At 41.3% G+C, this 12,608-nt stretch overlaps 1 protein-coding gene across 5 annotated transcripts in view; it reads left to right on the plus strand.

Moving 5' to 3' along the window:
- The window catches only part of LOC128619263 (cyclin-dependent kinase-like 5), a 78,214-nt gene that overhangs the window by 11,345 nt on the left and 54,261 nt on the right, over positions 1-12,608 (plus strand). For all 5 annotated transcript variants that reach the window (XM_053643322.1, XM_053643321.1, XM_053643323.1 and 2 more), the window contains exons 2-3: positions 361-581; positions 10,162-10,196. In XM_053643322.1, coding sequence (XP_053499297.1) covers positions 518-581; positions 10,162-10,196 — 99 coding nt within the window. In that variant the 5' untranslated portion in view covers positions 361-517. The remainder of the gene's footprint in view (positions 1-360; positions 582-10,161; positions 10,197-12,608) is intronic.

Consider the following 12,608-nt stretch of genomic DNA (forward strand, 5'->3'; position numbering starts at 1 on the left):
ATGAATACCATTTTAGGTGGACATTTTATAGCTCACTAACAATTATTCTATTTTAACACCATACCAAAAGCCTCAGGGTGGAAGTTCAAGCCATGATTATTCTTGCTGTATCGACAATGTATTGTATTGAAATTTTGTGTATTGTTACAACCCTGATCATTTGATAAAATATTTAATCCCGTCAGTAGAGGGTCTATGGACAAGTAAGCTAGGTTTAAAAAAAAAACCCCAAAAAAACCTTTCCACCATTGAGAGTAAATTCCATCCAGATGTCACTTCAATTGATTCCACTTTCTTATCAGATGATAATAGTGTGAAAGAAAAGCCCCGCAGCGTTTGATGTTTCCGATGTGTCTGCAGATGCGTGTGTGTACATGGAGGGAGCGTGCAGAATGTTCAGTGGCCTGTTCTGATTGGACCGCCTGATGCCAGGCCACCCCATGCCCGCCTGTAACCCAGAAGACGACCTCTCACCCCCTCAAGCTCCGCCTCTGTCGGCCAACCACCATTAGTCTTGATGAGGAACCCTGCCACCGGTGATGTGATGAACAAGTTTGAGGTGCTTGGGATCGTCGGGGAAGGTGAGGGTTCTCCTGGTTTAAAATGTTTTCCAATTACATGGCGTGGTCATCATGCTGATATTCCTGAACGTGGCTGTTTTATTAAAAGCTTTTGGTTGTGTTTATTACCAGTTTTACTTAGATGATACTTGAAGAAAGAAATTATTACTTAAAACTGAAATGTGAGCAATATTATATAATTAGTGCAATATTGCTTAATATATTATTATTATTATTATTATTATTATTATTGTTTTACAAATGGAAGTAGATTTTTGTAGCTGATTAAATAAAAAGCTTTCGGTAATGCCTTTCATGAAACCGTTTTTGCTGTTGCTAGTGTTTGCTAGTAAATTTTTCATGCATTATATACCATTGTTTTATTAGGGGAAAGCCAAAATTCACACTCGGCAGTCTGTAGTGTGGGTCAATTACACAGGAAGGCAACTTTAAAACAGGACAATGCATCATCAAAAACAACAACAGGCACAAGTTGGAAGAAACAGGAGCAGGAAATAAAGCTCATAAAAACACGCTACAAGGAATGGAAACAATAGGGTCTAAATAGGTACAACCCCAATTCCAAAAAAGCCGGGATGCTGTGTAAAATATGAATAAAAACAGAATGCAGTGATTTGCAAATCTCATATACGCATACATTATTCACAGTAGAACATGGAAAAGTAAGTGTTAGTAAAAAGAAACAGCTGGAGGTTAATTGGGAACAGGTCAGTAATGTGATTAGGTATAAAAAGAGTATCTTAGAGAGACGGAGTCTTTCAGAAGTAAAGATGGGTAGAGGTTCACCAATCTGCGAATATCTGCATCTACAATTTGTGTACCATTCTTCAAATTTCCTCGGTTTAAACATTTGATATGTTTTCTATGTTCTATTGTGAATAACATATGGGGTTTATGAGATTTGCAAATCATTGCATTCTGTTTTTATTGACATTTTACACAACTTTTTTGGAATTGGCCGAACACAGAACAGGTGCACACATTAGGAAAACAAACCACTGATAAGACAGGGGTGAAACCAGAACAAAAGCACGCACATAGAACATGAAACTCAAAGGCAAGCAGTGCTTGAATTCATGACAAATATTTGCAGAAACATATGTAATATTACAGTTGAAGTTCTCTTGATGAATACATTACTGAAGTTTTTCACAGACTGCAGAAATAAGAAATAATTTAAGTCACTGAAATAAAAAGTAAAGAATGAACTAAGAAAGATTGCCCTTTGATTATTCATAAGAAAAGCTGGCATCCATATATGGAATTGATACTTGCTGTAGTACAGTATTATTATGAATCAACTCGTTGAATTGTTGTATAGATTTCAGTTGCCCTTTATTTTATTTTTTTTTATAATACACATCTCTTTAAATGCTGAAATAACATTTATGTAAGTGGTGTACATGTAAAATGATTCATTCCTCTCACAAATTAATTCCTGTAAACAAAGCCATAGTGGGCCGTCACGTCAGCGTTCACGTCACGTCACCGTTCCACCTACATGTTAGCACTGAAGTACACTCAAACCCCAGGCCCTCGTCCATTCACCCTCTTCCCTTTCACCTACGCCACATCCGTTTTCTTTACATTTTGCATGAGGATATGGGAGAAAGTGTCTGGGGACCAAGCTATTTTTACTCATCTGTCTGTTCATTTAGTCGACTCTGATACGTAATGAACAGTGAGAGAGGAAGCTGGATAGACCTGATCAGTTACTGCACTACTGAGATACAGGAGCACTCAGACCTCATTCACTGCTCACGTTTATAACAGCTACGCATTCAATGGCAAACATAAAATCACATACAGATGGAACGGGACTTACGTTTTAGTCATCCAGCAAGAAAGAAAGAAGGAAAGACAGATTGATAGATAGATAGACCAGCATTGATAGACAGACCGACAGACTTAGATAGATAGATAGATAGATAGATTGATAGACAGACTGACAGACTAACATGGATAGATAGATAGATAGATAGATAGACAGACAAACATTGATAGACAGACTGACAGACTAAGCTAGATAGATAGATAGATAGATTGATAGACAGACTGACAGACTAACATGGATAGATAGATAGATAGATAGATAGACAGACAAACATTGATAGACAGACTGACAGACTAAGCTAGATAGATAGATAGACAGACAGCTGGACAGACAGAGAGATAGACAGATAGATAGATAGATAGATAGACAGACAGCTGGACAGACAAACAGACAGAGAGATAGATAGATAGATAGATAGATAGATAGATAGATAGCTGGACAGACAGAGAGATAGGTAGACAGACAGATTGATAGACAGCTGGACAGACAGATAGATAGATAGATAGATAGATAGATAGATAGATAGACAGACAGCTGAACAAACAGACAGAGATAGATAGATAGATGAGTTGCTCTTTTCTGTGGCTGAATCACAAATGGAGTGCTGAATCTTGGGAATGTCGAGCTCTATGCAGCTGCTATAACACCGTTACTTTACAGCCTATGACGTGAGCGATTGTAGTGATTTGTTTTTTCAACCTGAGATATAAACACAGTGTAGCTCTACTGCTAATGTTCATATTGTCTGTATTGTATCTAACATTATAGCCTCTTTCTAATGCATTTGAATCACAGAGTCACTGAATCATTGACTCTTAAATGCATGTTGAATGTTAGGAAATTGGACAGATGCACCTCTACCTGGAAGTGCGTGATGCTATTGGACGGATCGCTAGCGTATATTTAGTGACGTATATATGTTGAAGTGGAAGTGATCGAATGTAGAGGTGTTGAATTTCGCTGTATTAACTGTTGTTTACTCGGTGACGGCTGCACCAGCAAGACTCATGTAATTATTGTTGCACAGTGGAGTAAATGAACACCGATCGGGTTGATTTTTTGACAGGGTGCTGTGCTGAAGTGTGTGTGTGTGTGTGTGTGTGTTTCATTGCTTCTTCGTCACCGTGCAGGATGATTTTTAATTACGACCCCGGGGCGTTTTCAGCACTCAAGGTGCAAGAAGATGATAAAACAAGTGCTTGTGGTGGAACCGACTCTCTGCTACAGCACTACAGGGTTTTGTGTGTGCGTATGTATATGTGTGTGTGCATGCGTGTATTTTAACTCATGTTTTGGCAGTGATTATAGCCTGCTGTGTGTTCAGCTGTCAGAGGAGCGGATTTCATTCTGTTTTTGGCCACAAGCATAACCCTCTGTTTAACCCAGCTCATCTCTAGCATAGCATCATTAGCCCAGTTTATTAGCATAGCGCTAATATAAGTCGGAATTTAGAAGTTTTATGTGAATTTAGCCAGTAGGTGGGTGATAATAAATTCCCTCACACACACAGCTCATGCTTATTTTTGTGCAGTACACTACCAGTCGAAAGTGTGTACACCCCTGCTCATAGCAAGTCTTCATTTTTACTTCTTTTTTTTTTTTTTTCCTATGGAGTTACCAGTAACATAAACATGTTTTTATATTTTAAATCCTTTACGGTATTCCTGATGATGCTCGGCACACTGCTTTTTTCTAAATTCGAAATGAAAGCTACTTTCATTTCGAAGTAAAAGTCACATGATTAAAATACATTTAAGCTCTAATGTCACTATTTACATTTTCCTGGAAACAAATTTCGACCTTAGCCATTATCAAAATTTTTATGTGAATTTTAGTGCTTTTCTCATACCCAATGCAATTTTTTTTTAAACACAAAATAGTGTTAAAACAAACAAATGTAGCATGTCCAAACTAGTGACTGTTCTTAGAAGTTACACAAAAAAACCAACAACCACTGATTGTTTTGCCAACACACGTAACCAAACCGGTCTATAAATGCCACTGTAGTTCTCTTTTCTTTTTTTCTGTCCACCCTGCATTCTATAACACCATTAAGTTATAACCTACACATTAAAACCAGTGACGGGTGAAGTGAATAATATTGATTATCTCGTTACAGTGGCACCTGTCGAGGGGTGGGATATATTTATTAGGCAGCAGTCAGTTCTCGAAGTTGACTTGTTGGAAGCAGGAAAAATGGGCAAGCGTAAGGATCTGACCGACTTTGACAAGGGCCAGAATGCGATGGCTGGACGACTGGGTCAGAAACGGCAGGTCTTGTGAGGTATTCCCAGTATGCAGTGGTTAGCACCTACCTGGTCCAAGGAAGGACAAACGGTGAACCGGCGACATATGTGCCTAAGGCTCATTGATATGAGTGAGAAGCGAAGGCTAATCCGTCTGGTCCTATCCCACAGAAGAGCCACCGACTGCAGACCGGTCAGAGTGCCCATGCTGACCCCCGTCCACTGCCGAAAGCGCCTACAATGTGCACCCGAGCATTGAAACTGGACATTGGAGCAATGGAAGAAGGTGGCCTGGTCTGATGAATCACGTTTTCTTTTACATCATGTGGTGCGTGTGTGTCACTTACCTACCTGGGGAAGAAATGGCACCATGTTAGTGCACCATGATGCACTATGGGAAGAAAGCAAACCGGTGGAGGCAACATGATGCTCTGGGTAATGTTCTGCTGGGAAACCTTGGGTTCTTGCATTCATGTGGATATTACTTTGGCACGTACCACCTACCTAAACAATGCATTCTTCAGGAACGGTTTGAGAAAAATGACAAAGAGTTCAAGGTGTTGACAATTCCCCAGATCTCAATCCGATCGAGCATCTGTGGGATGTACTGGACAAACAAGTCCGATCCACGGGGGCCCCACCTCGCACCTTACAGGACTTAAAGGATCTGCTGCTAATGTCTTGGTGCCAGATACCACAGCAGACCTTCAGAGGTCTTGTGGAGTCCATGCCTTGACGGGTCAGAGCTGTTCTGGCAGCACAAAGCGGACCTGCACAATATAATGCGGGTGGTTTTAATGTTATGGGTGATCGGTGTGTAGTTAATATGTCGGCATAAATGGTGTGTGCTAGAGGTTTCTGAAGACAGGGGAGCATCTTCTACTTCCAGGTCATGTCGTTGCTTTATGAGTCAGTTTATGGGGCAACATAGTGGTATAATTTTGCACTCATTCTTTCTCCCAGTTCTCCCAGAACAAGGTGAAATTCTCAGCTTCATGCAAATGAGATGCAAACATCGGCAGGTGGTGGTATGTGACGTAGCAGGGAGTTCACGGTTCAAATTTTCGAATGTGACGTGGCAGGGAGTTCACAGTTCCCACGGTCACAGCCAGGCCGTCAGTGGAGTACAAAAACTGAAGAGACAGACGCATATGGTGCCGTGATACTAACTAACCCTGAAGCTGATGATCAAACCAGACAAAACAAAAGGTCTGGTTAGTATAGGTTAGGTTAAACATATGACTTAAAAATGTCAGTCCAGTTTCATCCCTTCTCTTCAGAGTCACAAATCGGCCCATGATGCCCCAGCACGTCTCCGAGTGGCGGAGTAACGCTAACACGCTGACACGTGCAGACATTCACGCTTCATGCCACATTGAGCCGATGAGACGAGGTGCGCTCAGGCAAATTAATCGCGTCTCTCAATCACTCAGCGTGTGTGTGTGTGTGTGTGTGTGTGTGTGCGTGTGTGTGGTTTCATCACGGTGAGCTGGTATTATTGAGTGGCTATGGAGAGGTCAAGATAATAACGTGCATACAGAACAGCCGGTCTGTCACTCTAGAATAACAGACGAGTTCTCCGTGAGACATGGAATCGTGTCGAAATGATTCAATTTATTTGAAAGAAATCATTCAGTTCCACAGGATTAGGCTTGTGTGATGTTGATTATTTTGCCTGTTTCCAAGATTAATAGCCTAAGAAATGACAGGAAAATGATCATTTCTGCCATTTTGGGTTTAAGAAGAGTTTATCTGACGAGCGTTCATATTTTAAGTCAGAAGTTAAATTCATGAGTCCGCTGATGATGTCACTGAGCACACTTAGCGGAAGACGGCTCGTCCAGTCAAATTAGTGGAACTGTTGTATAAAAAAAAATTTTTTTAAAAATTGCTATAACGCACAAGCTTACCTGTGAGAATGGATTTCAAGATGATCTACCTCAGTCCATGAGTCATGATCGCTGATTGATTCATACATTTTCTCACCAGGTGAAATCTTTCGGGTTCTTTCAGTCCTTTCAGCGAAAGGCGCAGATGGTTAAGTGCTTCCTGTATGTGCTTCTTCTGGAAGAATGGCATTAAGAAGCCTGGCAGCCACTTTCTCAGCTGGCTTTCCCCTGGAGTATGACTTTAATCAGTTTAATTAGGCCTTTGCCGTTCAAGTGCTAATGGAGTTTTAGGATGAGCTGGGAGCGTGAGATGAGACATGTTTGATGCTGGATGAAGCCGCGTGATTAAATCCGAAAGTGAAAATGTGTCTGACTGCTGGCGTGAACACGTAGCAGCATGTAACCTTTCTGAAATAACATAAGGGGAAAAAAAACAATGTTTCTGTAATTCATGGGGGTGTATTTGCCTAGTATACATGATCCATATTTATTAAGTTTTTATTAGAATACTGAGAGGACAGGAGTTGATGACCTTTATTGTAGAGCATCATGTTTGCGACCCTCATCAATAAGTCAGCACGATGTTGGTGAATCTGTCCTTACGTGGGTGGCTTAGTGGCTTAGAATGTTTGTGGATCTTATTAGTTCTGTGTCTCATGTGTTTAGTGTGTTGTTTTATGTAGCACCATGGTTCTAGAGGAACGTTGTTTCGTTTCACTATGTACTGTACCAAGTGTATATGGCTGAAAGGACAATAAAACCACTTGAACTTGAACTAGTGGTTAGCACATTTGCCTCGCACCTCTGTACCTCTGGGGTTGGGGGTTTGAATCCCTCCTACCTCTGCCCTGTGTGCGTGGAGCTTGCGTGTTCTCCCCGTGCTTTGGGGATTTCCTCCTGGTACTCCAGCATGCGTTGGTATCTCTAAATTGTCCGTAGTGTGTCTGCGATGGGTTGGCACCACAACCAGGGTGTCCCCCACCTTGTGCCCCAAGTCCCCAGGGATAGGCTCCAGGTACAGAAAATGGATGGATGGCTAGTGGGTTTATTCCTATGGGTTGATATGTTTAACCGTGATGTGATGCTTGCAGGAGAGACATATGATGGCTTGAAGCTCATTGGAATTCATTCTGCTCACTTTCCTCTGTGTTTCCACATACGTGCGTATTCCTAATTCTGGAAAGATCGGTTGGTCACGCTATATTATCCATTGTTGAACCAACTGTGACCAAAAAAAAAACCAGAATAGCCCAGACATGAAATTTGCTTGTCCCGGGCATCCAGGTTACTGATTTGTTGACTCCTTAGTAACAGTGTGAAATAGTGTCGATCAGAAAAGAAATAACGGAAAAGAACTCCTCTCTACACCCAGTATATCTGCCTTACGATCTCTAGCCTGTCATGATTTTAACCAGAAATCCACGATTTATGAGATTCCCTTCTTGCACTTTTTTAAACCAGACGACTACATCCTTTCAAACTCCTGAACTGCTGAAAGCCCTCTATTGTATACACGAGCTCACAGACGCCCACGATCGGCTAGTGTCACTCTAATCGACAGAGTGAGAGAGTAATGGCATCCTTCTGACCCAGAGAGCATGGCCAATTATGCTTTCTTGGATTCCCATAGACTCCCATTCTATGCTCAGACACTGAGGTTGCATAAAGTATATGCCATATATTTAACCGCATCTCCCATGCAGAGCTTCAAGCCGGATAATGAGCAGGATTTTCAGCCTTGCTTCTGTAATTGGCGAGACTACGGTACAGGATTCTGCCTCCTATATAGTCTTGGTTTTGTTAACGTTGTCCATACTACACAGTAGATGTACTGGGATATCGATCCCGGCTTCGGTGGAGCCATCCTGTAGAGATTCTAAATGAATCATGGTCAGGGTTGTGGTGATATGGTGATATCCTGGTCAGGGTTGTGGCGGATCCGGAGCCTATCCTGGGAACACTGGGTGTGAGGCAGGTTGAAGATCACCAGGTAACTTCCCAGTTTGGGTGAGTCTATGCCCACTGTAGCCTCAGATTCCTGTTCTTGGTTGACAGGAGAGGAACTCGATATGGTCTTCTGCTGTTGTAACCCATCTGCGTCAATGTGTTGTGCATTCTGAGATGCTTTTCTGCTCACCATGGTTGTAAAGAGTGGTCACGTGAGTTACTGTAGACATTACGTCAACGCAAAACAATCTGGCCGTTCTACTCCGTCCTCTCTCATCAACAAGGCATTTTCAGTCAGAGAACTGACACTCGCTGGATATTTTTTTGTTTTTCGCACTATTCTCTGTAAAGTCTAGATCTGTTGTGTGAGAAAATCCCAGGAGATCAACAGTTTCTGAAGTACTCAGAGATTGCAAACATTGGTTGCTGGTGTTGCCTATCCGCCTCCAGATTTCATGTGTTGTGAATTCTGGAGATGCTTTTCTGCTCACCATGGTTCTAAAGAGTGGTTGTGTGATTTATTGTCAGACTACCTGTCAGCTCAAACCGGTCTAGCCAGTCTCCTCTGATTTACCTCCTCTACGAGGCGTTACCTGCATAAATGACCCTCACAGAATGTAGTGTTATGAAATCTCCATTTCCTGTCTGGTTTGTACTTGGGTTGTGCAGTATAGCATTGTTTGTTAAATCTCAATAATTGGCCTAAAATTGCTGCAGCCTGTAATACACAAATGTAATACACTCGAACAGTTTTATCATGTTCTCTTTGACCTTCTCAGAGGTTCTAGATTTTTAAAAAAAATAACTATGTGGTCAATTTAATAGAGTTGCTATTTTTGACCGAATTATGCAGGCTCCTAGTTTGTCTTCATTTCCTGTTCTATCCTGACTGACGGTTTTGTGTTCGTCTAATTCAATTTCCAGGTTATTTCTTGATTTTTTTCTTCCAGCACCGATTGTACTGGATGTGTTCTCGAGGAGCTCAGAGCGCTCTAAGCTCACTGCTCCTCAGGGGGGTTTCGATTTGTGCCACACATAGTGCCGATAGCATCTCTTCTCCCAACCCTACCAATGCCTACTGTGCCCCATTTACACACACACACACACACACACACACACACACGTACATACACTCACATACAGACGTAGACCTTATACAGCAGTGCTCGATGATCCTGTATCACAGTTCTATATGTGAAGTCTTAATGGCATCAGGCTCATTAACCCATAACAATTATAACTAGTGTCCACCCATATGACTCAGCTTTTTGTTCTGGTTCACAGAGTACTGCAAAGAACACTGGGTCAGTGCCCTCAAGTGGGTTCCCCAGAGTGCTGTTCGCTTTATTTACCTGAATGGTACATTCCTTCACCAGAGGTGACCCCATGCAAACGAACTCATCGCTCTCACTCAGCGAACAATCAATTGATTTGTTCGCCAAAGGTCTCCTTGCAGTTCATTCACTGCAAAGTCGGTCTGTGTGTTTGTGTTTGTGTGAGTGTGCGTGTGTGTATGTGTGTTTGCAGGCATCGGTGAGAAACTCACCTTCATGATGCTTTAACACATGATAGCTGTGAACCAACACTTTCTATTTACCATTTTACATCTTTCTCTCTTTCTCTCTCTCTCCCTCTCTCTCTCTCTCTCTCTCTGTCTCATGCAGGAGCATATGGAGTCGTGCTCAAATGCAGACACAAGGTAAGACCTGAGAGCTGTTTATCTGTTTGCTTCAGAAACCGAATGAGGCTTTTTGTTCATATCCTAAATGCCTAAATGGACTTCCAAAGCATAAGGGTGCAATAGTGTTTTTTTTCTTACTAGTACAAACAACCTAAAAATATGTAGAACACATTACAAAATAATCGTATAAGCAATGGCATAGGCGTTAGAGGCTCAAAATCTCAGGTTTGCTTTCACATAGAAGACTTCATTCCGAACCATGCACTTTTGTCCATGCAGGTTTGCAAAAACGGCACCCATTTTCTTTAGGGTACCTACATTTTTAATTATGCTCTTACCACAAAGGTGAGTGCTCCAGTAACATGGCATGTTGAACCACTCACGTTACTCGGTATGCAGTGCGAGCGCCAGAGAATCCTTTTCAAATAGGACCAGGGATCAGTTCTCCTGAATGCTTCTGGTCTTTTTTTTTTTTACAAAACAAACAAAAAAAAACTTTCATCAAGTATACTAAACTCTCAGGGGAAAATGCCCTAGTTTGGAAAAAAAAAACCCCATAAGAAAATGTCTTCAGAAATGTAGAAAAACTACCATAAACCTTTGGATGTGGAATTAGTGACATTTCTCCTGGACCAGTATTTAAACTGCTTTACATGAACTCCCATATATCTAATGGTGCTAACTAGCTAATATCAGTAGTGATCGTCATCTGAAAAACTCATGAGAGTTCAATACAAACAATAGCAGGATAGCAAAGGCTATTCCTGCAGCAACAAATAAGTATGAGCTGATTTTCACGTTTTTTTTTTTTTGTTTTTTTTTAAAGTTTTTTTTTTTTTTTTTTACAATTAGGCTATCAAGCAGGCCGGTGTAAATTCTGTGGTGTCGCTTTGTGTACAAGAATGGAGAAGGATCAAGGATTTTTTTTTTAAATTGTTCCGGTTTTGTTGTAGTTCACCTACTCAACCACTAGAGCTCTAATCTTGACTAATCTTGACTGATACACCTTTAATGGGAACAGGTTTATGACTTACCACTGCACATTTGCAAAAGTAATGGCCTACTTTCACTCCACTGTGAGATTTATGTAATTTAGGAATAACATGGCTGATTTCACCAAGTGAAAAATGACGCCTCTGCTTTTACCCTACGACATGGCTCCGTGTTGATACGAGAGCTTATCACGGTGGCAGAATGCCAGCGATTCGAGATGCTCTATTATTTCCTCTTTTTTTTGTGCATGGCTTTTACAGATCAGCAGTAGTTGCGTGAACACCGAAGTGGCCTGATCATTTTGAGCCTGATCATAGATCATTTGGACTGAAAAAAGCTTAGATTAGTAACAGCATAGTAAGCGTCACGTCCCAGAATGTCTTTAAAGAGCAATATCACCTTTAGGGAGTTTAACTCTATAAATAACTTTGGTGAAGCTACAAGCATCATGCTCAGTCCCAGCGCCCCGTGGTGCTTCACCGCCGGCCACAGCAGATGGCTCAAGCTAAATCTGCTCCAGCTCTATTCTGTTAACATTGGACTGGGATCTAGCCCTCAGCCCCATGCTGTATGGACCTGCTGGCTGTATACTGTATTTGGGCCATCTGGCTATGTTACTGTTGTAGATGTTACTGTGGGCATCAGCGCATGGTATTCTCTCATCAAAATGGTTGCTTGTCAACTTCTGGAAATTAAAGATGGTCTTGCTGCAGCTCAGTTTGCTCAGAAGTCTAAATGAACTAAATGCATGCTATCTTATGGTTATTTATGGACGCTTGTTGCCGCCACAAGAATATATCGCACAACTGCAACTTTTTATCTTGTAACTGCAAGTCAACAAAACAGGAGAGTTATATGATGAGAGTTTTGCAAGATTTTTCTCACAATTGCAAGTTAGTATTTCAAAACTGTGACTTTTTAGCTTGCATTTACTTAGTAATATCAAATACATTTCAAACTCAGTGCTTCCATTTCCAATAATCAGACCACAGCAACTGTTTAAGATTGTGTGAGATTGTATCTCACTGTGAGAATTGGAAGGTAAAAAGTCGCAGTGGCAATTGAGGGATTTGTCTGCCTAATATTCCCTTATAAGTGGCAAAAACAAGCTTTCATATTTATGTCCCATTAGTAGACAAATCATAAATGTATTAGCTAGCCCACCAGGCAAGTCAAAGCTCCAGCATGCTCCAGCAAAGGTCCCATGTTTTGATTGCTTGGAAACCTAACTGACGAGGCTAAAAAGTGGTAGCTAAGACAATTTATTAACATGTAGTGATAGTTTACTTTTGAAATGCATTAATATATCCATCCATCCATTTTCCATACCGCGTATCCTACACGAAGTCGCGTGGGAGCCTGGAGCTTAAATTTGGAAATTTCAGTGGACTGGGGCAGAAAACCGGAGTTCCTAGAAGAAATCCCCAAAGCACGGGG

Source organism: Ictalurus furcatus, chromosome 15, assembly GCF_023375685.1.
Source record: "Ictalurus furcatus strain D&B chromosome 15, Billie_1.0, whole genome shotgun sequence".
NCBI lineage: Eukaryota > Metazoa > Chordata > Actinopteri > Siluriformes > Ictaluridae > Ictalurus > Ictalurus furcatus.